Raw genomic sequence first — 25,968 nt, 5'->3', positions numbered from 1 at the left:
TTTGATTCCCCACTCCTCCACTTGCACCTGCTGGAATGGCCTTGGGTCAGCCATGGCTCTCTTATCTGGGAAAACCGGGTTGGATTCCCCACTCCTCTGCTTGTAGCTGCTGGAATGGCCTTGGGTCAGCCAGAGCTCTCTTCTCTGGGAGAACCGGGTTTGATTCCCCACTCCTCCACTTGCACCTGCTGGAATGGCCTTGGGTCAGCCAGAGCTTTCTTATCTGGGAGAACCGGGTTTGATTCTCCACTCCTTCACTTGCACATGCTGGAAGGGCCTTGGGTCAGCCAGAGCTCTCTTATCTGGGAGAACTGGGTTGGATTCCCCACTCCTCCACTTGCAGGTTCTAGAATGGCCTTGTTTTAGCCATAGCTCTTGCAGGAGTTGTCCTTGAAAGGGCAGCTTCTGTCAGAGCTCTCTCAACCCCACCCACCTCACAAGGCATCTGTTTTTTTTTGGGGGGGGGAGAAGTAAAGGAGACTGTGACTGCTCTGAGTCTCTGAGATTCAGAGTATAGGACAAGATACAAATCCAATAACTTCTTCTTCTTCCATTCAGGCACTCCTATAAAGCCAGTGAGCTAATCAGATTTCCTCCTTGCCAGTCCTACTCTTGGCTTCCTGGATTTTTCAGACATTTGTGCTCAGGGGAAATTCCACCAAGCATGCAAGAAACTGCTTCTAAGTCACCAAGCATCCACCATGACTCACAGATTCCCCTCTCTTCCTGGTGCCTCAAACTTAATTTCTAGACATGTGGGTGTGCAGATGCTGGTTTTGGTTCAGGACTCCAGTACAAACGGGGGGTGGGGTGGGGAGGGCTTAAGCTGTCTCCCTCTGCTGTTTCCTGCCCCAAAATTACTCGACCAAGAGACCCGCTGTTTTCCTCGTTGGCATCATGCAGGTGAATTGGCGGATGAGACGCAAACTCCCACCGTGGGGGTAAAGTCCATTTCAGGTGGGGGAAACAGTGCAGGGAGGGAAGGCTTAGATGGCCTCAGCCCGGGAATTAATTTATCTGCAGAGAGCTCGCAACGTAATCTGGTTTTGGGTGTGTGTGTGTGTGTGTGTGTGTGTGACAATAAGTTGTTGAAAAGCCCTTGGATACCGATGATATATACACTTAAACATGATTCCTCATTTACATTTGCACATACGAAATATTTTGGAATATCAGATCATACCCAATTCCAAGAATGCTCCAAAACCTTTTTCCTTGGACGCCCCACCCCCCTTCAGTTTGAGAGCCAGTTTGGTGTAGTGGTTGAGTGTGTGGACTCTTATCTGGGAGAACTAGGTGTGATTCCCCACTCCTCCACCTGCACCTGCTGGGATGGCCTTGGGTCAGCCAGAGCTCTCTTATCTGTGAGAACTGGGTTTGATTCCCCACTCCTCCACTTGCAGCTGCTGGAATGGCCTTGGGTCAGCCAGAGCTCTCTTATCTGGGAGAACCGGGTTTGATTCCCCACTCCTCCACTTGCAGCTGCTGGAATGGCCTTGGGTCAGCCAGAGCTCTCTTATCTGGGAAAACCGGGTTTGATTCCCCACTCCTCCACTTGCAGCTGCTGGAATGGCCTTGGGTCAGCCATAGCTCTGGCAGAGGTTGTCTCTGATTCTCTGATTCAGAGAGAAGGGTGGGGTATAAATCTGCAACTGGTTTGCCCTTTCATCACACCCCCTCCAGCCTAGAAATAGCAGCTCTCCAGCAGCCCTGGCCCCATTCAATGCACAGCAGCCAAGAAGGTCAGAGCGCCTGCTCCGGCTGCAACGCCACTGAGGATGTTCTCCGCAGCTGAGAACAAAACGTCTGGAAGGAAAACTTTCTCCAGTAGAACACGGCACTTGAGCCCGAAAGATTCTACAAACCCGAATGATGTTACCAGCCGTGAAAACCTGAAATCTTTGATAAAACCCACTTTGGCTTCCTCAGGTTCTTTCTGCAGCCATCACTTTGGAAGATTTCAGAGGTCACCAATTCTGCCAAGGCTGTCTCTGCCCCTGTCAGCACAGGACCACAACGGCGTCCTTAATGTGATTGGCATGGGACAGTTTGGTGCAGCAGCTGGAGCACCCAACTGGCATCAACCCAGGTTTGAATTCGAAACCAACGCACAGGAACAGTGCCAGAAAGCAGCACGAAACAGAACGACATGCCGGCAGGAGACAGAAGGAGAACAAACGGCCAAAGGAAGGGGAGAAAAGGAAGCGTCTGCTCCAAAATGCTTCATATGAACATATGAAGTTGCCTTATACTGAATTGAACCCACGGCCCATCCAAGTCAGTCTTGTCTACTCAGACTGGCAGCGGCTCTCCAGGATCTCTACCTGAGGTTTCTCACACCTACTTGCCTGGACCCTTTTTTGTTGGAGATGCCGGGGATTGAACCTGGGACCTTCTGCTTCCCAAGCAGATGCTCTACCACTGAGCCACAGCCCCATTCATGGCTCTCCAAGGTCTCAAGCTGAGGTTCTTCACGCCTATTTGCCTGGACCCTTTTTAGTTGGAGATCTCGGTGAGTGAACCTGGGACCTTCTGCTTCCCAAGCAGATGCTCAACCACTCAGTCACTGTGGCTCTCCAGGGTCTCCAGCTGAGGTTTTCCATGCTTACTTGCCTGGACCTTTTTCAGTTGGAGATGCTGGGGATTGAACCTGGGACCTTCTGCTTCCCAAGCAGATGCTCTACCACTGAGCCACAGCCCCATTCATGGCTCTCCAGGATCTCCAGCTGAGGTTTCTCACACCTACTTGCCTGGATCCTTTTTAGTTGGAGATGCTGGGGATTGAACCTGGGACCTTCTGCTTCCCAAGCAGATGCTCTACCACTGAGCCACAGCCCCATTCATGGCTCTCCAGGGTCTCCAGCTGAGGTTTCTCACGCCTACTTGCCTGGACCCTTTTTAGTTGGAGATGTTGGTGAGTGAACCTGGGACCTTCTGCTTCCCAAGCAGATGCTCAACCACTCAGTCACTGTGGCTCTCCAGGGTCTCCAGCTGAGGTTTTCCACGCTTACTTGCCTGGACCTTTTTCAGTTGGAGATGCCGGGGATTGAACCTGGGACCTTCTGGTTACCAAGCAAATGCTCTACCACTGAGCCATAGCCCCATTCCTGGTTCTCCAGGGTCTCCAGATGAAGTTTTCCACGCCTACTTGCCAGGACCCTTTTTAGTTTGAGATGCCGGGGATTGAACCTGGGACCTTCTGCTTCCCAAGCAGATGCTCTACCACTGAGCCACTGTCCCTTGCCGAATGGATCCTTCTTCCCACTGACTAGCAAACAGCTCCCCCCTGCCCCGCTTAGCATTGAAGTTGCAGTGTTCAGAAGAGGGAATTCAGATCTGTGCAGCCTTGTCACCCTTCCCCTGACCTGCCGGGCTAAAAAAGAACCTTCAAGAGATGCTCCAAGATCACCAAAGATCAGAGAAGCAGGTGACGCCAAGGGGGTGGTGGTGGTCAAGATTTATAGCTGTTATCTCTCCACTGCTGCCACCACCTCTGCCAGCTCAGCCTGTGACCTCCAAGGGCAAGAAGAAGGCAAAGTCATACGGAGCAGCACACAGTAGCCAAAAGCACAAAAGCTCATAGCAACTGCAGGTGCACCCCCCTCCCCCTCCGGGAAGGCCAGAGAGACAGCTGCTGCTCAGTATATTTAGCTCAGGAAGGAAAAGTGATCTCCTTCAACAGAGCCCCACAAACACAGACTTCCAAGGTCTCTCGGAAGAGGACACACGGTGCGGGATTGGATCAGAGCTCCTCTCCAGGAAGCAAAGGGAAAAGTGAAGACAAGGCCCACTAGGGTTGGAACACTTCCCCTATGAAGGAAGGTTAAAACGCTTGGGGCTCTTTAGCTTGGAGAAATGTCGACAGAGAGGTGACATGATGGAGGTTTACAAGATTATGCGTGGGATGGAGAAGGTAGAGAAAGAAGTCATTTTCTCCCATTCTCACAATACAAGAACTCGTGGGCCTTCCTTCCTGCCTTCCTTCCGGGCTTGATTCCCCACTCCTCCACTTGCACCTGCTAGCATGGCCTTGGGTCAGCCATAGCTCTGGCAGAGGTTGTCCTTGAAAGGAAAGCTGCAGTGAGAGTCCTCTCAGCCCCACCCACCTCACAGTGTTTCTGTTATGGGGGAGGAAGGTAAAGGAGATTGTGAGCCGCTATGAGACTCTTCAGAGTGGAGGGCGGGATATAAATCCAGTATCTTCTTCTTCCTTCCTTCCAGTTTGGTGTAGTGGTTAAGTGCACAGACTCTTATCTGGGAGAACTGGGTTTGATTCCTCACTCCTCCGCTTGTAGCTGCTGGAATGGCCTTGGGTCAGCCATAGCTCTCTTATCTGGGAGAACCAGGTTTGATTCCCCACTCCTCCACTTGCAGCTGCTGGAATGGCCTTGGGTCAGCCACAGCTCTCTTATCTGGGAGAACTGGGTTTGATTCTCCACTCTTCCACTTGCAGCTGCTGGAATGGTCTTGGGTTAGCCATAGCTCTCGCAGGAGTTGTCCTTGAAAGGGCAGCTGCTGTGAGAGCCCTCTCAGCCCCACCCACCTCACAGGGTGCCTGTTGTGGGGGGAGAAGACAGAGGAGATTGTGAGTCGCTCTGAGTCCCTGATTCAGAGAGAAGGGCGGGGTTCTCATTTTGGAAGCAACTTTGGAAGGGGAGTGAGAAAGGAAAACTCGTACAGCTATGCAGATGGGCGGGATATAAATCTTTGGTTTTCTTCTCCACTTGCAGCTGCTGGAATGGCCTTGGGTCAGCCATAGCTCTGGCAGAGGTTGTCCTTGAAAGAGCAGCTGCTGTGAGAGCCCTCTCAGCCCCACCCACCTCACAGGGTGCCTGTTGTGGGGGGAGAAGACAGAGGAGATTGTGAGCCGCTCTGAGTCCCTGATTCAGAGAGAAGGGCGGGGTTCTCCTCATTTTGGAAGCAACTTTGGAAGGGGAGTGAGAAAGGAAAACTCGTACAGCTACGCAGATGGCATCTTTCAGGTTGCTGGCTGTGAACCACAAAGAGTTGTGGCAAAGTGGTGAGGCGGGGGAGGCGTATCGTGTCTCCAAAGAAACTGGGTCAGAGAGAAGCAGCTGATGATCCCTTCCAGGCTTGGAACCCATCCTGTAGTTTTCAAAAGGCAAAAATACCTTGAGAAGCTTAGCTGCAGCCACATAATCTCCAAGCCTTCCGGCCTCTTTCCAACAGGCGAGCAAAAGGACTGTCCACAATTTCATAAAAAGCGAGTCAAAACTAATCAAAAGAAAAATGTCACCGAGAGACTGATTGATCCACAGGTATCCTGAGAGAGACCAAAAAGACGGCTTCCCATTTTGATTTAGGACTATTATAACCAGGGCTTTTTTTGTAGTAGAAACTCCTTTGCATATTAGGCCACCCCCCCCCCCGATGTAGCCAATCCTCCAAGAGCTTATAGTAGGCCCTATACGAAGAGCCCTGTAAGCTCTTGCGAGGATTGGCTATATCAGGGGTGTGTGGCCTAATATGCAAAGGAGTTCCTGCTACAAAAAAAAGCCCTGGCAATAACATTTATAAACACTATTCCACAAAGCTGCTCTTCTGATTCGTCCAAAAGAGACCCTAAATCAGCTCATAGCTGTGTCATAAATTTAGGCAAATTTGGGAAGCGTATAAATATTTACTCGGAAGTTCCTCCCGCCACAAATTTTGTGACTCTTAGAGATGCTACCGGACTCTTGCTCTTTTCTACTGCCAAAGAAAGTCAGAAAGACACACTTCAACAATGTGTTGGTATAAATATTGTGACGTCTTAATGGCTACCATAATGATGGACATTTAAAAATTCTGAAAATATTGTATGCGTCTACAGTACATATACAATGTATTGTTATCTAATACAATAGATCGTCTTAAATTGAAAATAAACAAAAAAAACCATACTACACATTGAGTCTATGGAAGACATCTAAAGTTCCTACAAAGTGTTGGTTTAATAAAGTTTGGGATATTCTTACTCATGATAAATTAGCGACTTATATTGCACTACAAGATAATCCTAAAAACTGATTGGTTTATGGAAAGATGATTTGTCTTTCTAGAGTATGTTAATAACAAGGACTCTTACGTTAGTAAAATTCCTTCCAAATTCACGCATATTATTATATATTAACTGTATAATGAAACATTTTGTAGTATTTTCCTTGTGGCTTTGTGATGTATCGAACGCCTTATACATATTTACTTATGTATTCTTTTATTTTTTCCTGTTTGTTTGAGTTGGCATTGTTTATAAAAGGTTCAATAAAATTTAAATTATATTAAAAAACCCTTTGTCTTTCATTTCATTCCTTCCAAAAGGAAAAGAAAATCGCAGAAGGGCTCTTATATTTGACACAGGTTGAATTGGCAGTTATCCGCCATTACTCTGTTTTAAGATCAAAATAGCACCTGATGTTGTTTCATGCTCTTATTTATTATGTATTTATATATTGTTATCTCTCTCGGCTTGGCTTCGCGAACGAAGATTTAAGAAGGGTGCAATAGTCCACGTTTGCTGCAGGCTCGCTGGTGGCTGACAAGACCAATGTGGGACAGGCAGGTCCGGCCACAGCGGCTGCAGGGAAAAGTCTGATTTAGGGTTGGTCCTGTAGCAGTGCGATTCTTCCTCAATCTCCTTTTGTCCTCAAGACCAGCTATGCGTGTGTTCTCAAAGGAAGAGACAGCCTGGTGGATGGTGTGCCTCCATGCTTTGCGATCTGAGGCTAGGTCAGACCACTGGTGATGGTTGATGTGACAGGTGCTAAGGGATTTCTTCAAGGAGTTCAGGGCGACCACTGCCTACTGTGTCAAGCATGGTTCTGATGTTCCAACACGCAAGCTTTAGTCTTTGCACACTTTGTGAGGCAGGTGCATGCCTTTTCTTTGTTGTTATTTTTCGACCGCAAGTAAGGATGCCCGTTGACCGCGGCTAGCCAACTGGGGTGGGGGAGACGAGCTTTGTTTAGGCCACCTTTTCTAAGCCCCTCTCCGTGTGGAGCAAGCAGTGCTGTCCCTAGATAAGGCTGCTTGGTCGTTCAGGGTGCTGCCGAAAGATGCTTTCGTCTCCGGGTTAGCATCAGGCGACCAATATCCTGAACCGCCTACATGCAGGATTGGGACTGCGGCTTCCAGTGGCACCTTCCACCTGCCGTTTCGCCCCTTGCCTATCGCTGCAGGACTTGATGCATTGTGGGTTGTGTGTGTGGATATGCCCTTCAGGCCTGCGCAGAGGAATTTTTTAGGTGAAGCGCAGTGTGCGCGGTACTGGCTCCACCCTTTCACCTGGGGGTCATCTGCCATGGCCCAGTAAGCCGGGACGCCGGCAGTGAGTCCTCCAGGTGGTAGGTGTTACATTAACGAGCTCTATCTGCCCGGGTTTGATGTTAGAGTTTTCCTTCTCTTAGGCTGATGAAGTTGGTGGGCCCAGCCTGCCCATCCGGTTATACCGCCGGACAATTCGGTCGCACCATGACGTAGCAAACTCTGTGAAAACGGGGGGGACCAGCGAGAAGGTGTTGCTACGGATGCAGTAATGCAGGAGAGGCCATTGCAGTGACCATCTGCCAGGCATAGCCAGACAGTGACCACACGGCGTTCACTACACCGGGAGAGGAGAGGCTATGTATTGCGCATGCACTTTCCCTGGGGGGGTAGGATTCCCAGAGGGAGCCCACCCCCCACCACCCCCCATTTATATTTGTGGTTATATTTGTGGTTTATATCAATACTGGTTTTTATATGTCTTTTGTGGAATGTGAGCTGCCTTGAGCCTGCATCGGCGGGGAGGACAGGATATAAGCCGAAATCATCACCATAATCAGATTTCCCAACTTTTTCCGAGTGCCAGTTTGGTGTGGTAGTTAAGTGTGTGGACTCTTATCTGGGAGAACGGGGTTTGATTCCCCACTCCTCCACTTGCACCTGCTGAGATGGCCTTGGGTCAGCCAGAGCTCCAACAGGAGTTGTCCTTGAAAGGGCAGCTTCTGGGAGAGTTCTCTCAGCCCCACCCGCCTCACAGGGTGTCTGTTGTGGGGGAGGAAGGTGAAGGAGATCGTAGGCCACTCTGAGACTCTGTCCTTGAAAGGGCAGCTTCTGGGAGAGCTCTCAGCCCCACCCGCCTCACAGGGTGTCTGTTGTGAGGGAGGAAGGGAAAGGAGATTGCAGGCTGCTCTGAGCCTCTGTCCTTGAAAGGACAGCTTCTGGGAGAGCCGTCTCAGCCCCACCCACTTTACATGGTGTCTGTTGTGGGGGAGGAAGATAAAAGAGATTGTAGGCCGCTCTGCAACTCTGTCCTTGAAAAGGCAGCTTCTGGGAGAGCTCTCTCAGCCCCTCCCACCTCCTATGAGGGAGGGAGGGAGATAAAGGAGATTGTGAGCCACTCTGAGCCTCTGAGATTCGGAGTGGAGGGCGGGATATAAATCCAATATCATCATCGTTGTCGTCATAAGTCTGTGGGTATATCAAGTGCCATCAAGTCTCTTCTGATTTATGCCAACCTTACGAATTAATACCCTCTAAAATGTCCTATTTTTAACAGCCTTGCTCAGGACTTGCCAACGGAGGGCCACCGTGGCTTCCTTGATGGCGTCACTCCAGCTCGCATTGGGTCTTCCTCTTTCCCTGCCGCCGTCAGCTTTTCCTAGCATCACAGTCTTTTCCAGTGAGCCTTGTCTTCTCATCATGTGACCGAAGCGCAGTAGCCTTCAGGTGAGTCATTTGAGTTTCTAGGGAGAGCTGAGGACTGATTTGGTCTCAAACCCACTGATTTGCCTTTTGGGGCAGTCCACGATACCCACGAAACTCTCCTCCGCCACCGCCACATTTCAAAGGAATCCACTTCCTTCTTTTCCTGTCCGCTTTCTTCGCTGTCCAACTTTCCTACCGAAGCGTAGCAACGGGGAATACTGCAGCACGAAGGTACTTGATCGCCAGTGACGCATCCTGACTCATACGGACCTTTTAAGGTTTTCATGCACTTCTTCAGATTTCCCAACTTTTCCAGCACAAAAATTGAAAAAGGCAGAGGACGTTTTCATGTTCTGCACTTCTGAGTGTGAAAAACCTTGCAACTCACTTACAGTAAGAAAGAAAACATTTAACGGGGTTTTCTCAACGCTTCCTCAAATTTTCCAATTTTTTTCCACTGAGATTATTGGGGGAGGAAAGCCCTTTTGAGCAGGGGGGGGGGGCAGGGAAGATACTCTTCCTCGGGTCTAAAGATAAAGGTAGACCCCTGTGCAAGCACCAGTCGTTTTTGACTATGGGGTGACGTCGCATCACGACGTTTTCATGGCAGATTTTTTAATGGGGTGGTTTGCCATCGCCGTCCCCAGTCCTCTACACTTTCCTCCCAGCAAGCTGGGGACTCATTTGACCGACCTCGGAAGGATGGAAGGCTGAGTCAACCTGGAGCCGGCTACCTGAACCAGCTTCTGCTGAGATCAAACTCAGACTTTTTTACGGGGTGGTTTGCCATTGCCTTCCCCAATCATCTACACTTTCCCCCCAGCAAGCTGGGGACTCATTTGACCGACCTCGGAAGGATGGAAGGCTGAGTCAACCTGGAGCCGGCTACCTGAACCAGCTTCTGCTGAGATCAAACTCAGACTTTTTTACGGGGTGGTTTGCCATTGCCTTCCCCAGTCATCTACACTTTCCCCCCAGCAAGCTGGGGACTCATTTGACCGACCTCGGAAGGATGGAAGGCTGAGTCAACCTGGAGCCGGCTACCTGAACCAGCTTCTGCTGAGATCAAACTCAGACTTTTTTACAGGGTGGTTTGCCATTGCCTTCCCCAGTCATCTACACTTTCCCCCCCAGCAAGCTGGGGACTCATTTGACCGACCTCGGAAGGATGGAAGGCTGAGTCAACCTGGAGCCGGCTACCTGAACCAGCTTCTGCTGAGATCAAACTCAGACTTTTTTATGGGGTGGTTTGCCATAGCCTTCCCCAGTCCTCTACACTTTCCTCCCAGCAAACTGGGGACTCATTTGACCGACCTCGGAAGGATGGAAGGCTGAGTCAACCTGGAGCCGGCTACCTGAACCAGCTTCTGCTGAGATCAAACTCAGACTTTTTTACAGGGTGGTTTGCCATTGCCTTCCCCAGTCATCTACACTTTCCCCCCAGCAAGCTGGGGACTCATTTGACCGACCTCAGGAGGATGGAAGGCTGAGTCAACCTTTTGTTCAAAGATGCTGAACAAAACAGGTCCCTTGAGGCACTCCACTTGTCACTCCTCTCCAAGAGGATGAGGAACCATTCACAAGCGCTCTTTGGGTGCGATCTGTCAATCAGTTACAGACCCACCTAACGGTAACAGGATCCAAACCACATTTTACCAACTTGTCAACAAGGATAGTATATGGAACCTTATCAGAAGCCTTACTGAAATCAAGATAAACGATCTCTACAGCATTCCCCTGATCCAGCAAGGTAGTCACTTTCTCAAAAAAAGAGGTAAGGTTAGTCTGACAGAACTTGTTTCTTGAGAAACTCTTAGTAATCACAGCCATCCTTTCTAAATGTTCCAGGACCGACTGACTGATGATTTGCTCAAGTGAGGACTTGCTGTGGAACCCTGTGTGTGTGGGTCACCCTGGGTAAGAGCGGAGGATCAGAGAGAGGAAGGGCTATCATCTAGAGAATGGTGCAGAACTGTTTTCTGTGGCCCCAGAAGGTAGGACCAGAACCAACGTGTTGAAATTAAATCCAAAGAGTTTCCGGCTCAACGTTAGGAAGAACGTCCTGACGGTTAGAGCGGTTCCTCAGTGGAACAGGCTTCCTCCTCAGGAGGTGGTGGGCTCTCCTTCTTTGGAGGTTTTTCAACAGAGGCCAGATGCCCATCTGACAGCAATGAGGATCCTGTGAATTTAGGGGGAGGTGTTTGTGAGTTTCCTGCATTGTGCAGGGGGTTGGACTAGATGACCCTGGAGGTCCCTTCCGACTCTATGATTCTAGGATTCTGTGCGTCTATAAATCACCCTGTGCATGGAAAGAGAAGCCCAGAGGACTCTCCTGCTGCACCCAGAAGCCTCAGCTGAGATTTAGGGCAGCCAGCTGACATGTTGAAGCCTGCAGTTGCAGAAACTTCTCTTGGGAAACTGCCCTTTGGGCAACTGGAGAGGAGATGGGAAACATCCTCAGTGCACATCAGAGTTGGGAAAGTACCAAAAGTATGGAGGGGGGGGGGGTGGAATGCCTCAACAGGCAGATCTTGCTTGAGGACGTGATGGGCCCAAACAGGCCAGACTGCCTGACAGGAAGGACCGGTTGTCGTGGATGCCGGTTCTCGAGGCGGGAAGTTTCCAGCCTGTGAAGACCCAGCTGAGTCTAGCGGCCCTCCCTCCCTCCCACCGCTCGAGAGACCGGCAGCCTCGCTCTGCCAAGCGGTAGAAAGACTTCCTGCGCTTCTATCTTAGCAGCCCATGTTTTTGATAAATGCACGCGGTTATGTAAAAACTGACTTTGCAGCCATCCAGATTGTGGAAATACTGGGGCAGGGGGGGGGAGGGCTGTTCATTTGAGCTCCGGAGGTGTTGCCTGAGTCTGAAAGCGCTCAGAGGAAATAAGAGAAGGCAAAGGAGGAGTCCTTTCTCTGCACTGGCCCACCCAGGTCAGTCTTGTCGACTCAGGCTGGCAGCGGCTCTCATCAGCTGTCTTGAAGCGGCAGCTGGACAAGCACTAGCCGGGGATGCTCTAGGCTGATCTATGTCTCTCGCATCACCTACTGCCAGATCCTTTTAACTGGAGACGCCAGGGAGTGAACCAGGGACCTTCTGCATACCAAACAGAGGGCCTTGCCACTGAGCCACAGCCCCTCCAAGATCTGTAGATGAACACACGAAGCTGCCTTGTGCTGAATCAGACCTTTGGCCTATCAAGGTCAGTCTTGTCTACTCATAAGAACATAAGAGAAGCCATGCTGGATCAGGCCAATGGCTGTTCCAGTCCAACACTCTGTGCCACACAGTGGCCAAAAAAACCAGGCACCATCAGGAGGTCCACCAGTGGGGCCAGAACTCCAGAAGCCCTCCCACTGTGCCCCCCAAGCACCAAGAAGACACAGCATGACTGCCCCAGACATAAGAACATAAGAGAAGCCATGCTGGATCAGGCCAATGGCTGTTCCAGTCCAACACTCTGTGTCACACAGTGGTCAAAAAAACCAGGCGCCATCAGGAGATCCACCAGTGGGGCCAGGACACCAGAAGCCCTCCCGCTGTGCCCACCCCAAGCACCAAGAATACAGAGCATCACTGCCCCAAACATAAGAACATAAGATAAGTCATGTTGGATCAGGCCAACGGCCCATCCATTCCAACACTCTGGTTAAGTGATTAAGTGTGCGGACTCTTATCTGGGGGAACCGGGTTTGATTCCTCACTCCTCCACTTGCACCTGCTGGAATGGCCTTGGGTCAGCCATAGCTCTGGCAGAGGTTGTCCTTGAAAGGGCAGCTGCTGTGAGAGCCCTCTCATCCCCACCCACCTCACAGGGTGTCTGTTGTGGGGGAGGGAGATAAAGGAGATTGTGAGCCGCTCTGAGACTCTTCGGAGTGGAGGGTGGGATATAAATCCAATATCATCATGTGTCACACAGTGGCCAATATATGTGTGTGTACACACACACACACACACATATATATATATACTGTGGCTAATAGCCACTGATGGACCTCTGCTCCATATTTTTATCGAATCCCCTTTTAAAGCTGGCTATGCTTGTAGCCGCCGCCACCTCCTGTGGCAGTGAATTCCACGTGTTAATCACCCTTTGGGTGAAGAAGGACTTCCTTTTATCCGTTTTAACCTGACTGCTCAGCAATTTCATCGAAGGCCCACGAGTTCTTGTATTGTGAGAAAGGGAGAAAAGTCCTTCTTTCTCTACTTTCTCCATCCCATGCATTATCTTGTAAACCTCTCTCATGTCACCCCGCAGTCGACGTTTCTCCAAGCTCAAGAGCCCCAAGCGTTTTAACCTTTCTTCACAGGGGAAGTGTTCCAACCCTTGAATCATTCTAGTTGCCCTTTTCTGGACTTTTTCCAATGCTATTATATCCTTTTATTTCCAGTGCTATAATACTCAGATTGGCAGCGGGTCTCCAGGGTCTCGGGTGGAGATCTCTCCCATCACCTCCTGCCTGGAGACCAAGAACCCCCAGGAGGAGAGGTGGAGGGACTTGGGAAGGTTCAGTCTGGAGAAGAGGAGGCGGATGGGGGGAAACATGATGGCTCTCCTGTGCATTTGAAAGTCTGTCACTTAGAGGAGGGCATAGGGTCGGCAAATCCCATTCAAGAAAGATTTGGGGACTTTGGGGGTGGAGCAAGGAGACACTGGGGGTGGGGCCAGAAGCAAGGTTGTGACAAGCATAATTGAATTCCAAAGGAAGTTCTGGACATCACATTTAAAGGGACCGCACATTGGAAATAATGAAGGATAGAGGCACCTTCTTTTGGGGCTCATAGAACTGGACCCCCGGGTCCAATCTTTTTGAAACTAGGGGGTTATTTTGAGGAGAGCCATCAGATGCTATGCTGAATATTTGGTGCCTCTACCTCAAAAAACAGGGGGCCCCGCAGATACCTGTGGACCAATTCTCCGTTATACCCTATGGGAATGGGTCTCCATAGGGAATAATGGCGTGTCCAGCAGACATTTCCCTCCCCCCCCCACTCCGCTTTCTGATGACCCTGAAAACAAAGGAAGGGCCTCCAAAGGGGGGGGGGCTGCCCCCACCTGGGGATGGGCAACTCTCGGTGGCCTTGAAGCAGCAGCTGGACAAACACGAGTCAGGGATGCTCTAAACCAGGAGTGTCAAACTCATTTGCTTTGAGGGCCGGATCTGACATAAATGAGACTTTGTTGGGCTGGGCCAGGCCATGTGTGTACCTATTTAAGATTAGGCAGAAGAGATATAGACTTTATAAAGGACACAGACAAACACAATTAAAGATTTAACGAAAACGTAAATAAAACACGCTTAAAACATTAGCAGTCATTGCTCTTAAAGGTTCTTTCTTTGTATCTCTCCCAAGGGATCCAGGGAACTGGACAAAGGAAGATCTGGCTTCTTCCCTCCCTCCCCAGGGGACCAGGAGGCAGAGGAGCCTCAGCCAACAGAAGGAAGAAAGGCTTGGCTCAGTAGCTCTGCTGTGCGATTGAGAGACCCTGGCAAAGCAAGCTCTCCCTTCCCCCCTACGGGAGGAGCCTCAGCCAATGGGGAAAATAGAGGCTTTGCTCTGTAGCTTCTGTGTGATTGAGCAAGTTTGGCAAAGCAAACTATGCCTCTCCCCTTCTTCCCCAAGGGAGGAGGATCAGCCAATGGAGAAAACAGAGGCTTTGCTCTGTAGCTTTGCTCTGTGCGATTGAGCAAACCTGGCAAAGCAAGCTGTGATGCAGAAGGAAGCAAGAGAGAGAGAGAAGGAAGCAGAAGACAGCCAGTTGCTCAAGGGCCTGATAGGAGCCCTCCAGAGGTCAGATTTGGCCCCCGGACCGCATGGGGGTCCACCCTGCTCTAGGCTGATCTAGGTCTCTCGCATCACCTACTGCCAGATCCTTTTAACTGGAGACCCCAGGGAGTGAACCTGGGACCTTCTGCAAGCCAAACAGAGGCTCTGCCGCTGAGCCACAGCCCTTCCCAGACGTGTAGAAGAACACATGAAGCTGCCTCATAGCGCATCAGAGATTTGGCCTATCAAGGTCAGTACTGTCTACTCAGCCTGGCAGCAGATCTGCAGGGTCTCAGGTGGGGGCCTTCTGCATCACCTCCTGCCTGGAGACACTGCCAGGGACTGAATCTGGGACCTTCTGCATGCAGAGCAGATGCTCTACCATCTTCAAGGACTTGAAGGGCTGTCCTATGGTGTGGAATTGTTTTCTGTGGCCCGGGAAGGTTGGACCAGAACCAACGGGTTGAAATTAAATCAAAAGAGTTTCCGGCTCAACATTAGGAAGAACTTCCTGACCGTTAGAGCGGTTCCTCAGTGGAACAGGCTTCCTCCTTGGGAGGTGGTGGGCTCTCCTTCCTTGGAGGTTTTTCAACAGAGGCTAGATGGCCATCTGACAGCAATGAGGATCCTGTGAATTTAGGGGGAGGTGTTTGTGGGTTTCCTGCATTGTGCACGGGGTTTGACTAGATGACCCTGGAGGTCCCTTCCAACTCTAGGATTCTTTGATTCTGATAGAGCAGTTCCGCAGTGGAACAGGCTTCCTCGGGAGGTGGTGGGCTCTCCTTCCTTGGAGGTTTTTCAACAGAGGCTAGATGGCCATCTGACACAGATGAAGATCCTGTGAATTTAGGGGCAGGTATTTGTGAGTTTCCTGCATTATGCTGGGGGTTGGAGTAGATGACCCTGGAGGTCCATTCCAGCTCTATGATTCTATGATTCTGATAGAGCAGTTCCTCAGTGGAACAGGCTTCCTTGGGAGGTGGTGGGCTCTCCTTCCTTGGAGGTTATTCAACAGAGGCTAGATGGCCATCTGACACAGATGAAGATCCTGTGAATGTAGGGGGAGGGGTTTGTGCGCTTCCTGCATTGTGCAGGGGGTTGGACTAGATGACCGTGGAGGTCCCTTCCAACTCTAGGATTCTATGATTCTACCACTGACCCAGAGTCCCTCCCCAATACAGAAAGCTGCCTTATACTGAACCAGACCCTTGGTCCATCAAGGCCACTATTGCCCACTGAGACTGGCAGCAGCTCTGCAGCGTCTCAGGCAGAGGTTTCTCCCATTACCTACTGCCTCACCCTTTTAACTGGAGATGCCGGGGATTGAGCCTGGGACTTTCTGCTTCCAAAGCAGATGCTCTACCACTGAGCCACAGCCCCATTCATGGCTCTTCAGGGTCTCAAGCTGAGGTTTTTCATGCCTACTTGCCTGGACCCTTTTTAGTTGGAGATGCTGGGGATCTGGGACCTTCTGCTTACAAAGAAGATGCTCTGCCACTAAGCCACTGTCCCTCTCCAGATGCCTTAATACTGGAACAGGATTTTGGGCCATTGTAATGAGTATTCTAGGTATCTAGGCAGCACTGCCTTCTACATTTGTCATTCCATTATACCTTGCCTAAGCAGTTGTAGTTTACATTGCCTGCTAATTCCGGTAATCCAAATCCAATTGCACTGTCCGCTGGATGCCTTGTGCTGTGTGATTGTGTTTTTTAATTTCTGTAATCTGCACTGAGCCTCAGTGAGAAAGGGAAGCTATTAATGAATAAATAAAGGGGACAGAAAGACCATTCTTCCTCTCCCACAACTTCAGAGCTTGCAGGTCAGCACTGTCTACTAAGACTGGCAGCAGCTCTCCAGGGTCCAGCTCTCCAGCTCACTAAAACTGATGCACAACAGATTCAGGGGAGACAGCTGGAAACACTTCTTCACTCAAAAGACTTGTAGGATTCACTGCCATAGGATGTAGAAATTGTCACCATTTAATCAGCTTTATCAGAGGATCAGACATGTTCCCAGAGGATAGGCTATAGAAGGTAGAGAAAGAAGTCCTTTTCTCCCTTTCTCACAATATGAGAACTCGTGGGCACTCAATGAAATTGCTGAGCAGTTGGGTTAGAACGGATGAAATGAAGTCCTTCTTCACCCAAAGGGTGATTGACACGTGGAATTCACTGCCACAGGAGGTGGCGGCGGCTGCAAGCATAGCCAGCTTGAAGAGGGGATTGGATCAACATCTGGAGCAGGAGTCCATCAGTGGCTATTAGCCACAGCACATAGACAAAACTTAAAAGACGTTTGCTCCTTGGGAGGAGAGCTATGGTGAACCTGGGCAGTATAATAAAAAGTAGAGACATCACCCTGACAACAAAAGTCCGTATAGTCAAAGCGATGGTATTCCCAGTAGTAATGTATGGCTGTGAGAGCTGGACCATAAGGAAGGCTGAACGCAGAAGAATAGATGCTTTTGAGCTGTGGTGCTGGAGAAGACTCTTGAGAGTCCCTTGGACTGCAAGAAGATCCAATCAGTCAGTCCTAAGGGAAATGAACCCAGACTGTTCCCTGGAAAGTCAGATGCTGAAACTGAAGCTCATATACTTTGGCCACCAAATGAGAAGGGAGCCCTCCCTGGAGAAGACTCTTGAGAGCGCCTTGGACTGGAAGAAGATCAAATCAATCAGTCCTAAGGGAAATCAGCCCAGACTGTTCCCTGGAAGGTCAGATGCTGAAGCTGAAGCTCAAATCCTTTGGCCACCCAATGAGAAGGGAGCACTCCCTGGAGAAGACTCTTGAGAGTCCCTTGGACTGCAAGAAGATCCAGTCAATCAGTCCTAAGGGAAATCAACCCAGACTGTTCCCTGGAAGGTCAGATGCTGAAGCTGAAGCTCCAATCCTTTGGCCACCCAATGAGAAGGGAGCACTCCCTGGAGAAGACCCTGATGCTGGGAAAGACAGAAGGCAAAAGAAGGGGACAGCAAGAGAGGAGATGGCTGGACAGTGTTAGTGATGTAACAAACATGAATTTGAGCAAACTTTGGAGGATGGTGAAAGACAGGAGGGCCTGCTGTGACTTTGTCCATGGGATCGCAAAGAGTCGGACTCAACTGTGCGACTGAACAATAAAATAGATGGAATTCTCTGTCTAGGGCAGTGATGCTCTGTATTCTTGGTGCTGGGAGGGGCGGGGGGGCGAACACTGTCCTGATGGACCTCCTGATGGCACCTGGGTTTTTTGGCAACTGAGTGACACAGAGTGTTGGACTGAATGGGCCACTGGCCTGATCCAACACAGCTTCTCTTATGTTCGTATCAGCCACGTTGACTACATCAGTTCTCCATGTTCAGAAGCAGTAAGCTCCCGAATATCTGTGCGGGGGCAGGCTTTAGCTTTCATGGCCTGCTTGACGGTCTTTCAGGACAACAAGCTGCTCACTGTGTGAAACAGGATGCTGGACTGGATGGACCACAAGTTAACTCTCCCTATTACAAGGCTACGCGATGGGAGGTTGCCACTGGCCCACCCTAAGGCTTGCAAATCTGAGGAGTATTTACAATCAATGAAGAAAGTTAAGAACCTGAGCTGTGATGCTCAACATATTATTTGGAATTAAGAGCATCTGATTTCAAGCAGAAATGAAGTAATGCATACAAACTAAAGAACATCTTGGCAACGCGCTGATGGAAAAGAGTATTTTTCCTTCAAAGGGAGATTTGCGGTCTGTTCCTGGAAACAATTAGCCTCACTTTCTAAAAGCAGAAAGATGCTTTCCTCCAGCTTTCTTACCCATGAACCACAAGACATCTGGCACCTCACAAACAGACACCAACTTTAAGAATATAAGATGATCAGACCCAGGATCCATCTAGTCCAGAATCCTGCCTCACATAGTTGTCACCAGTTCCTCTGGAGGGTAAAATGAACAGGGCACAGAGGCAGAAGCCTTCCCCTGATCAGAACCTCAGAAGAGCCCTGCTGGATCAGACCAGGTAGGGTCCCTCTAGTCCAGCCTCCTGTCTCACACAGGGGCCAGCCAGTTCCTGTGGAGGGCCAACAACAGGGCAGAGAGGCCGAGGCCTTCCCCTGAAAAGAACCTCTAAAGAGCCTTTCTGGGTCAGATCAATGAGGATTCATCTAGTCGAGCCTCCTGTCTCACACAGGGGCCAACTAGTTCCTCCGGAGCGCCAACAACAGGGCAGAGAGGCCAAGGCCTTCCCCTGAGAAGAACATCAGAAGAGCCCTGCTGGGTCAGACCAGAGAGGGTCCATCTAGTCCAGCCTCCTGTCTCACACGGAGGCCAACCAGTTCCTCTGGAGGGCCAGCAACAGGGCAGAGAGGCTGAGGCCTTCCCCTGAGAAGAACATTAGGAAGAGACCTGCTGGATCAGACCAGGGAGGGTCCATCTAGTGCAGCATCTCATCTCACACAGTGGCTAACCAGTTTCTCTGCAGGGCCAACAATAGGGCAGAGAGGCAAAGGTCTTCTCCTGAGAAGAACATCAGAAGAGCCCTGCTGGATCAGACCACGGAGGGTCCATCTAGTCCAGCCTCCTGTCTCACACAGGGGCCAGCCAGTTCCTCTGGAGGGCCAACAACAGGGCAGAGAGGCCGAGGCCTTCCCCTGAGAAGAACATCAGAAGAGCCCTGCGGGGTCAGACCAGAGAGGGTCCATCTAGTCCAGCCTCCTGTCTCACACGGAGGCCAACCAGTTCCTCTGGAGGGCCAGCAACAGGGCAGAGAGGCTGAAGCCTTCCCCTGAGAAGAACATTAGGAAGAGCCCTGCTGGATCAGACCAGGGAGGGTCCATCTAGTGCAGCATCTCATCTCACACAGTGGCTAACCAGTTTCGCTGCAGGGCCAACAATAGGGCAGAGAGGCAAAGGTCTTCTCCTGAGAAGAACATCAGAAGAGCCCTGCTGGATCAGACCAGTGAGGGTCCATCTAGTCCAGCCTCCTGTCTCACCCAGTGACCAACCAGTTCCTCTGGAGGGCCAACAACAGGGCAGAGAGGCCGAGACCTTCTCCTGGGATTCACTTCACCATGATGCCAGATTTGGCCATCGGCGGAAGAATGTCATCATGCCTTCCACTCAGGGCTCTGCCTCTCTTTGTCACGGTTTACATAAGGCCACCTAGTTATGTCTCTTTAGGTTCAACATCCAACTTCTTGATCTCTTCCAGAAGTAGCACCTCCTAGTTTCTGACTCTGCACATCTCCAGAAGCCAGAAGGCGCTCAACCTTTGGGGGTAAACTGGACACAATTAAGTTGCTCCTACATCTACTGCAAGGGCTTCCAAATTTTTCCAGAAGCTCCCTTTTAAGAAGGTTAAGAAGGCTCTGAAGGGATGGGGAGTCAGACCCTTGGTCCATCAGGGTCAGCAATGTCTACTCAGACTGCCAGCAGCTCTCCAGGGTCCTCTGAACTGGAGATGCCTGGGACTGAACCTGGGACCTTCTACAAAACCAAGCAGGTGTTCTGACATGGAACCACAGCCCCTTCCTCCCCTGAGCCACGGCTGCTGTGCCCTCACCTCGTCGCTCTCCTCCACGTCCACGTTGCCATTGGCATCGTCGTCCATTTGCTTGTGGATGCTGCGGACGGCTTCGAAGCTGAGCTGCTCGTCCTCGTTGTGGCACATGGGCTCGTCGATGCGGCAGAACTCTGCGCAAGAGAAGGAGGAGGTTGCACAAGGTTTATTTTATTTATTTATTTACTTCTCGGATTTATATCCCACCCTCCCCGCCAAAGCAGACTCAGGGCGGCTATGGAGCCACAGCCCCTTCCTCCCCTGAGTCAAGGCTGCTGTCTCACCCAGTGGCCAACCAGTTCTTCTGGAGGGCCATCAACAGGACAGAGAGGCTGAGGCCTTCCCCTGAGAAGAACATCAGAATAGCCCTGCTGGATCAGACCAGTGAGGGTCCCTCTAGTCCAGCCTCCTGACTCACACAGCGGCCAGCTAGTTCCTCTGGAGGACCAGCAACAGGCAGAGGCTGAGGCCTTCCCCTGAGAAGAACATCAGAAGAGCCCTGCTGGATCACACCAGGGAGGGTCCATCTAGTCCAGCCTCCTGTCTCACACAGTGGCCAACCAGTCCCTCTGGAGGGCCAGCAACAGGGCAGAGTGTCAAGCATGGTAGAATTCCATTGGTAATTGATTGTTTTAGGGTCCCCCATAAAGCTGGCCTGTGAAATATCATGGAGGACCAAGGTCTGTTAACTCTGTTATTCTTTCCCCCTCCCCCTTCTTGCTTTATGGCTTGCAAAGTAGAAGTAGAGAGAAACGAAACTAACTTGAGAAAGGGTAATCAGTACCTTCCCATACATTCCTGCTAGGGAGTGTGACACATCCGGGGAAAGCAAGAACGGAGTCCTGATAACGCCATAAGAATGTAGAAATTTATGATAGTTTATGTGTGAGAGCATATCCCTCACCCCCACCTTTTGGAATCCTTTTAAAATATGCCTTAAAAGTATTGTATCAATATATCTTTAGCATCACTCTCAAGAATCTGTTACACTGAAAGTATCAGTCTATCAATAAACGTAGTTTTGTATCAAACTTGACTCGTCATTGAAACCGCATGCTTGACACAGGGAGGCTGAGGCCTTCCCCTGAGAAGAACATCAGAAGAGCCCTGCTGGGTCAGACCAGGGAGGGTCCATCTAGTCCAGCCTCCTGTCTCACACAGTGGCCAACCAGTTCCTTTGGAGAGTCAACAACAGGGCTGAGAGGCTGAGGCCTTCCACCGAGAAGAACATCAGAAGAGCTCTGCTGGATCAGACCAAGGAGGGTCCATCTAGTCCAGCCTCCTGTCTCACACAGTGGCCAGCCCGTTCCTCTGGAGAGCCCACAACAGGGCAGAGAGGCCTTCCCCTGAGAAGAACATCAGAAGAGCCCTGCTGGATTAGACCAATGAGGGTCCATCTAGTCCAGCCTCCTGTCTCACACAGGGGCCAGCCAGTTCCTCTGGAGAGCCCACAACAGGGCAGAGAGGCTGAGGCCTTCCCCTGAGAAGAACCTCAGAAGAGCCCTGCTGGGTCAGACCAGAGAGGGTCCATCTAGTCCAGCCTCCTGTCTCACACAGGGGCCAACCAGCTCCTCTGGAGGGCCAACAGCAGGGCAGAGAGGCCAAGGCCTTCCCTTGAGAAGAACAGCAGGAGAGCCCTGCTGGATCAGACCAGGGAGGTTCTATCTAGTCCAGCCTTCTGTCTCACACAGGGGCCAGCTAGTTCCTCTGGAGGGCCAAGAAAAGGGCAAAGAGGCTCTCTCCGCAACGTGCGCTTCCTCCTTGTCCTAGAATCATTGAATCGGAAGGGAACTCCAGGAGCAACTAGTCCAACCCCCTGCACAATGCAGGAAAATTCATGAACACACACACACACCCAGTGACCCCTGCTCCAAGTCCAAAAGATGTCTCCACCCCACACACACACACAAAAAACCCCAAACCTCTTCAGGATTCCTGGCTACACCAGGCTGGAGAAAAATTGCTGCCTGACTCCAAAGTGGAAATCGGCATTGGTGCAACCCTTCCTGCCCTCCTTCTCATGATCACCCTCGTTTCCCAGAATTATCATTTGCTGTCAGATGGCCATCTAGCCTCTGTTTAATAACCTCCAAGGAAGGAGAGCCCACCACCGCCCAAGGAGGAAGCCTGTTCCACTGAGGACCGCTCTAACGGTCAGGAAGTTCTTCCTAATGTTGAGCAGGAAACGCTTTTGATTGAATTTCAACCCATTGGTTCTGGTCCTACCTTCCGGGGCCACAGAAAACAATTCCTCCCCATCCTCTATAGGACAGCCCTTCAAGGAGCTATTAAAAGACAAAAACCCCTCTCTTTCACACTGGCAAGAAGGAAGGTATCCTGTGCTGAAGGAAACCGAGGAATGGCCTAACTAGGTGTCAGGTTTTCCTCAGCCCCTTCCCAGGTCAGTTTGATCATACCTGTCTTCTTGACACTAGAACATGCTGAGCACAATTCCCAGGCATGCGTAGGCCTCATTCAGATTGGGCCACTGCACCCAGAGAGAGGAGGCTCAAACCCTCCCCTTTGTGCTGCCTTCCCAATCTGGAATGGCCCTGTGGGGCGCTGGAAAAACCTAAGTGTGCCCCCATGAGGCACATGGAGCTCCCAAAGGGGCATAAAGCGCCTCCTGGGGCGTTTAAAGTTGGGCAAATTGTTCCAGAGAGTGAAGGCAGCATGGTGTAGCCCAACCTTGTAAGATTTTGGAAGCTAACCAGGGTCGATGCTTGGAAGACTCTACAGAGGCAGATGGTGGCTAACCACCTCTGCTTCTAACTGGCCTTGGAAGACTCTTGCTGGGGTCACCATAAGCCTTGGAAGGGAGACCACCAAGGAAGGCTCTGAAGAGGAAGGCCATAGCCAACCATCTCTGCTTCTCACTTGCCTTGAAAGCCCCTTGCTGGGGTCACCATAAGCCTTGGAAGGGAGACCACCAAGGAAGGCTCTGAAGAGGAAGGCCATAGCCAACCATCTCTGCTTCTCACTTGCCTTGAAAGCCCCTTGCTGGGGTCACCATAAGCCTTGGAAGGGAGACCACCAAGGAAGGCTCTGAAGAGGAAGGCCATAGCCAACCATCTCTGCTTCTCACTTGCCTTGAAAGCCCCTTGCTGGGGTCACCATAAGCCTTGGAAGGGAGACCACCAAGGAAAGACCACTTGCCTTGAAAGACCCTTGCTGGCGTTGCCACAAATTGGCTGCAGCTTGATGGCACTGGGCACAAACACAAATTGCACACAGCACCACAGGCCAAATCCATACCAGGTGCCCATATACCCAGGAATTAAGTGCTCACTATGAAATTTACAATGTGCGTCGGATCACAGGGACCTGTGGAAACCAGGAAGTTAGTCCCTTAGTAGCATTTAACATGAAGTGAATACAAAGCATTGTCGCAGTCCAACAGCTCAAACCGACTACAGTAGAGAGCATTTCCTGCACAAGGCAGATTGGTGCATATAACTTTGACAGATTCTCAGATTGGCTTCACGCTGGTCAGCAGTTGTGACCACACACAGGATACCCGCTGAGAGTTCTGGCAAGGGGTGAAGAGAGAACAACTTGGGAAAAAAACCCACCCCTCTTCCTGCCCTGGGAGAAGCTTGTGCAGTGCCTCTTCTGCGGACAGACAGGAATCTCAAAGACATTTCTGGATCGGCAGACATGATAAATGTAAATGTAGTCCCTCTGTGCAAGCACCAGTCGTTTCCGTCTCTGCGGTGATTTTGCATCACGACATTTTCTCAGCAGACTTTTTACAGGATGGTTTGCCATTGCCTTCCCCAGTCACCCACACTTCCCCCCCTCAGCAAGCTGGGGACTCATTTTACCGACCTCGGAAGGATGGAAGGCTGAGTCAACCTGAGCCGGCTACCTGAACCCAGCTTCTGCCAGGAATCGATCTCAGGTCGTGAGCAGAGAGTTCGGACTGCACTACTGCAGCTTTACCACTCTGCCCCACGGGCAGCCATGATACAGAGTGCTTAAAAACTAGACCAAGACCAGATTGACATAGGCTTGTCACAGAAGTACCACAGTGTCATCTTTTCACATTAGAGGAGTTGAACCTCACGAAAGCTCCTCAGTTGCCACAAATTTTGTGAGTCCTGAAGCTGTTTCTGGAATCTTGCACTCTTCCAGTACTACAGACAGAGTAACACATAAGAACATAATAAAAGCCATGTTGGATCAGGCCAATGGCCCATCCAGTCCAACACTCTGTGTCACATAAGAACATAAGAGAAGCCTTGTTGGATCAGGCCAATGGCCCATCCAGTCCAACACTCTGTGTCACATCAGAACATAAGAGAAGCCCTGTTGGATCAGGCCAGTGGCCCCTCCAGGCCAACACTTTGTGTCACACAGTGGCTATATATAAATATATACACACATATACATATACATATACACACACACACACACACACACATACACGCACACACACACACACTCACACTGTGGCTAATAGCCACTGATGGACCTCTGCTCCATATTTTTATCTAACCCCCTCTTGAAGCTGGCTACGCTTGTAGCCACCACCACCTTCTGTGGCAGTGAATTCCACACGTTAATCACCCTTTGGGTAAAGAAGGACTTCCTTTTATCCGTTTTAATAATAATAATAATATTAATAATAATAAAATTTTATTTATACCCCGTCCTCCCCGCCAAGGCAGGCTCAGGGCGGCTTACAGGTATGGCAAAGCCATTGAACAATAAAACAGTTACACAATTCAATAAAATTACAATTTACTGTTAAATTTTTACATAATCTAAAACAATCTAAAATCAGTCTAAAATAATCTCTACTCGCTGTTATCTCAGTTATTAGTATTTGTGATGGCGTGATGTTTATTTCAAGCTCCATCTTTTAACCTGACTGTTCAGCAATTCTATTGAATGCCCACGAGTTCTTGTATTGTGAGAAAGGGAGAAAAGTACTTCTTTCTCTACTTTCTCCATCCCATGCATCATCTTGTAAACCTCTCTCATGTCACCCCGCAGTCGACGTTTCTCCAAGCTAAAGAGCCCCAAGCGTTTTAACCTTTCTTCATAGGGAAAGTGTTCCAAACCTTTAATCATTCTAGTTGCCCTCTTCTGCACTTTTTCCAGTGCTATGATATCCTTTTTGAGGTGCGGTGACCAGAACTGCACACAGTATTCCAAATGAGACCTCACCATCGATTTATGCAGGGGGATGATGATACTGGCTGGCTTGTTTTCAATTCCCTTCCTAATAATTCCCAGCATGGCGCTGGCTCCTCATTGTGATCCCTCATCCCTGCAGGCCCCAAACGTTGATAAATAAGACAAGAAGAGGGGCGAGGAGCCCTGCCTGGTACTGTTCTGCATCACTGGAAGGGCAACTGCTTGAGGACAGACAGCCGCTGGAGCCACACAGGGACTTTTCAACATTCAATGACGTGACTGTTTGGACGGGGCGCTGGTGGCTGAATGCAGGGGACTGAGCCGTGGGTCTTAGTCAAAGCAAGAGACTGTATCAGTCGGATGCAGCGCGCTCTGCAGATGGCAAAAGCGTTATTTATTCATATAACGGAATATTAAAAAATCCATAACAAGACTCCAGATGCCTCTGAGCAATGGTCTGCTTTCTCTTCCAAGTCATTTCCCCTGCGGAAATGGGCATGCCGCTGCTGTAAAGCCGAAGGGAGAGATGAAAAAGAAAATGGGCTGTGTCTGGAGAGCCCACTATGACCCCTTCCACTGAGCACCAGGCCCCCACCCCAAGCAACTGGAGAGGGGAGGGGTCTCGGCAGGGCATGACCCCCAGAGAGAGGCCACTCTCCAAATCAGCCGCGCTCTCTAGGGCAGGCTGGCCAAACCTGCTTAACATAGGAGCCACTTAGAAGCAACGTCAGAAGGAAGGGAGGGAGGGATAAAAAGGAGGGAGGAAGGGGGGATAGGAAGGAAGGGAGGGAGGGAGGGAGGGAGGGAGGGAGGAAGGAAGGAAGGAAGGAAGGAAGGAAGGAAGGA

General features: G+C 50.5%; 1 protein-coding gene and 1 non-coding gene across 2 annotated transcripts in view; both read right to left on the bottom strand.

The window, feature by feature from the left end:
* Positions 1-20,114, bottom strand: part of LOC132565776 (stromal interaction molecule 1-like) — a gene marked incomplete at its 5' end in the record, with an annotated part of 48,217 nt that extends 28,103 nt beyond the window's left edge. Inside the window, one exon of the mRNA XM_060230504.1 lies at positions 19,984-20,114. Coding sequence (XP_060086487.1) covers positions 19,984-20,114 — 131 coding nt within the window. The remainder of the gene's footprint in view (positions 1-19,983) is intronic.
* TRNAP-UGG (transfer RNA proline (anticodon UGG)) lies at positions 15,763-15,834 on the bottom strand. Its single transcript has one exon. It is a non-coding gene; the product is annotated as a tRNA-Pro (tRNA).
* Positions 20,115-25,968: the final 5,854 nt, after the last annotated feature.

This window comes from Heteronotia binoei, unplaced genomic scaffold, assembly GCF_032191835.1.
Source record: "Heteronotia binoei isolate CCM8104 ecotype False Entrance Well unplaced genomic scaffold, APGP_CSIRO_Hbin_v1 ptg001654l, whole genome shotgun sequence".
Taxonomy (NCBI): Eukaryota; Metazoa; Chordata; class Lepidosauria; order Squamata; family Gekkonidae; genus Heteronotia; species Heteronotia binoei.
The sequence above is the reverse complement of the archived record's forward strand: the minus strand, read 5'-3'. Positions and strand labels throughout refer to the sequence as shown.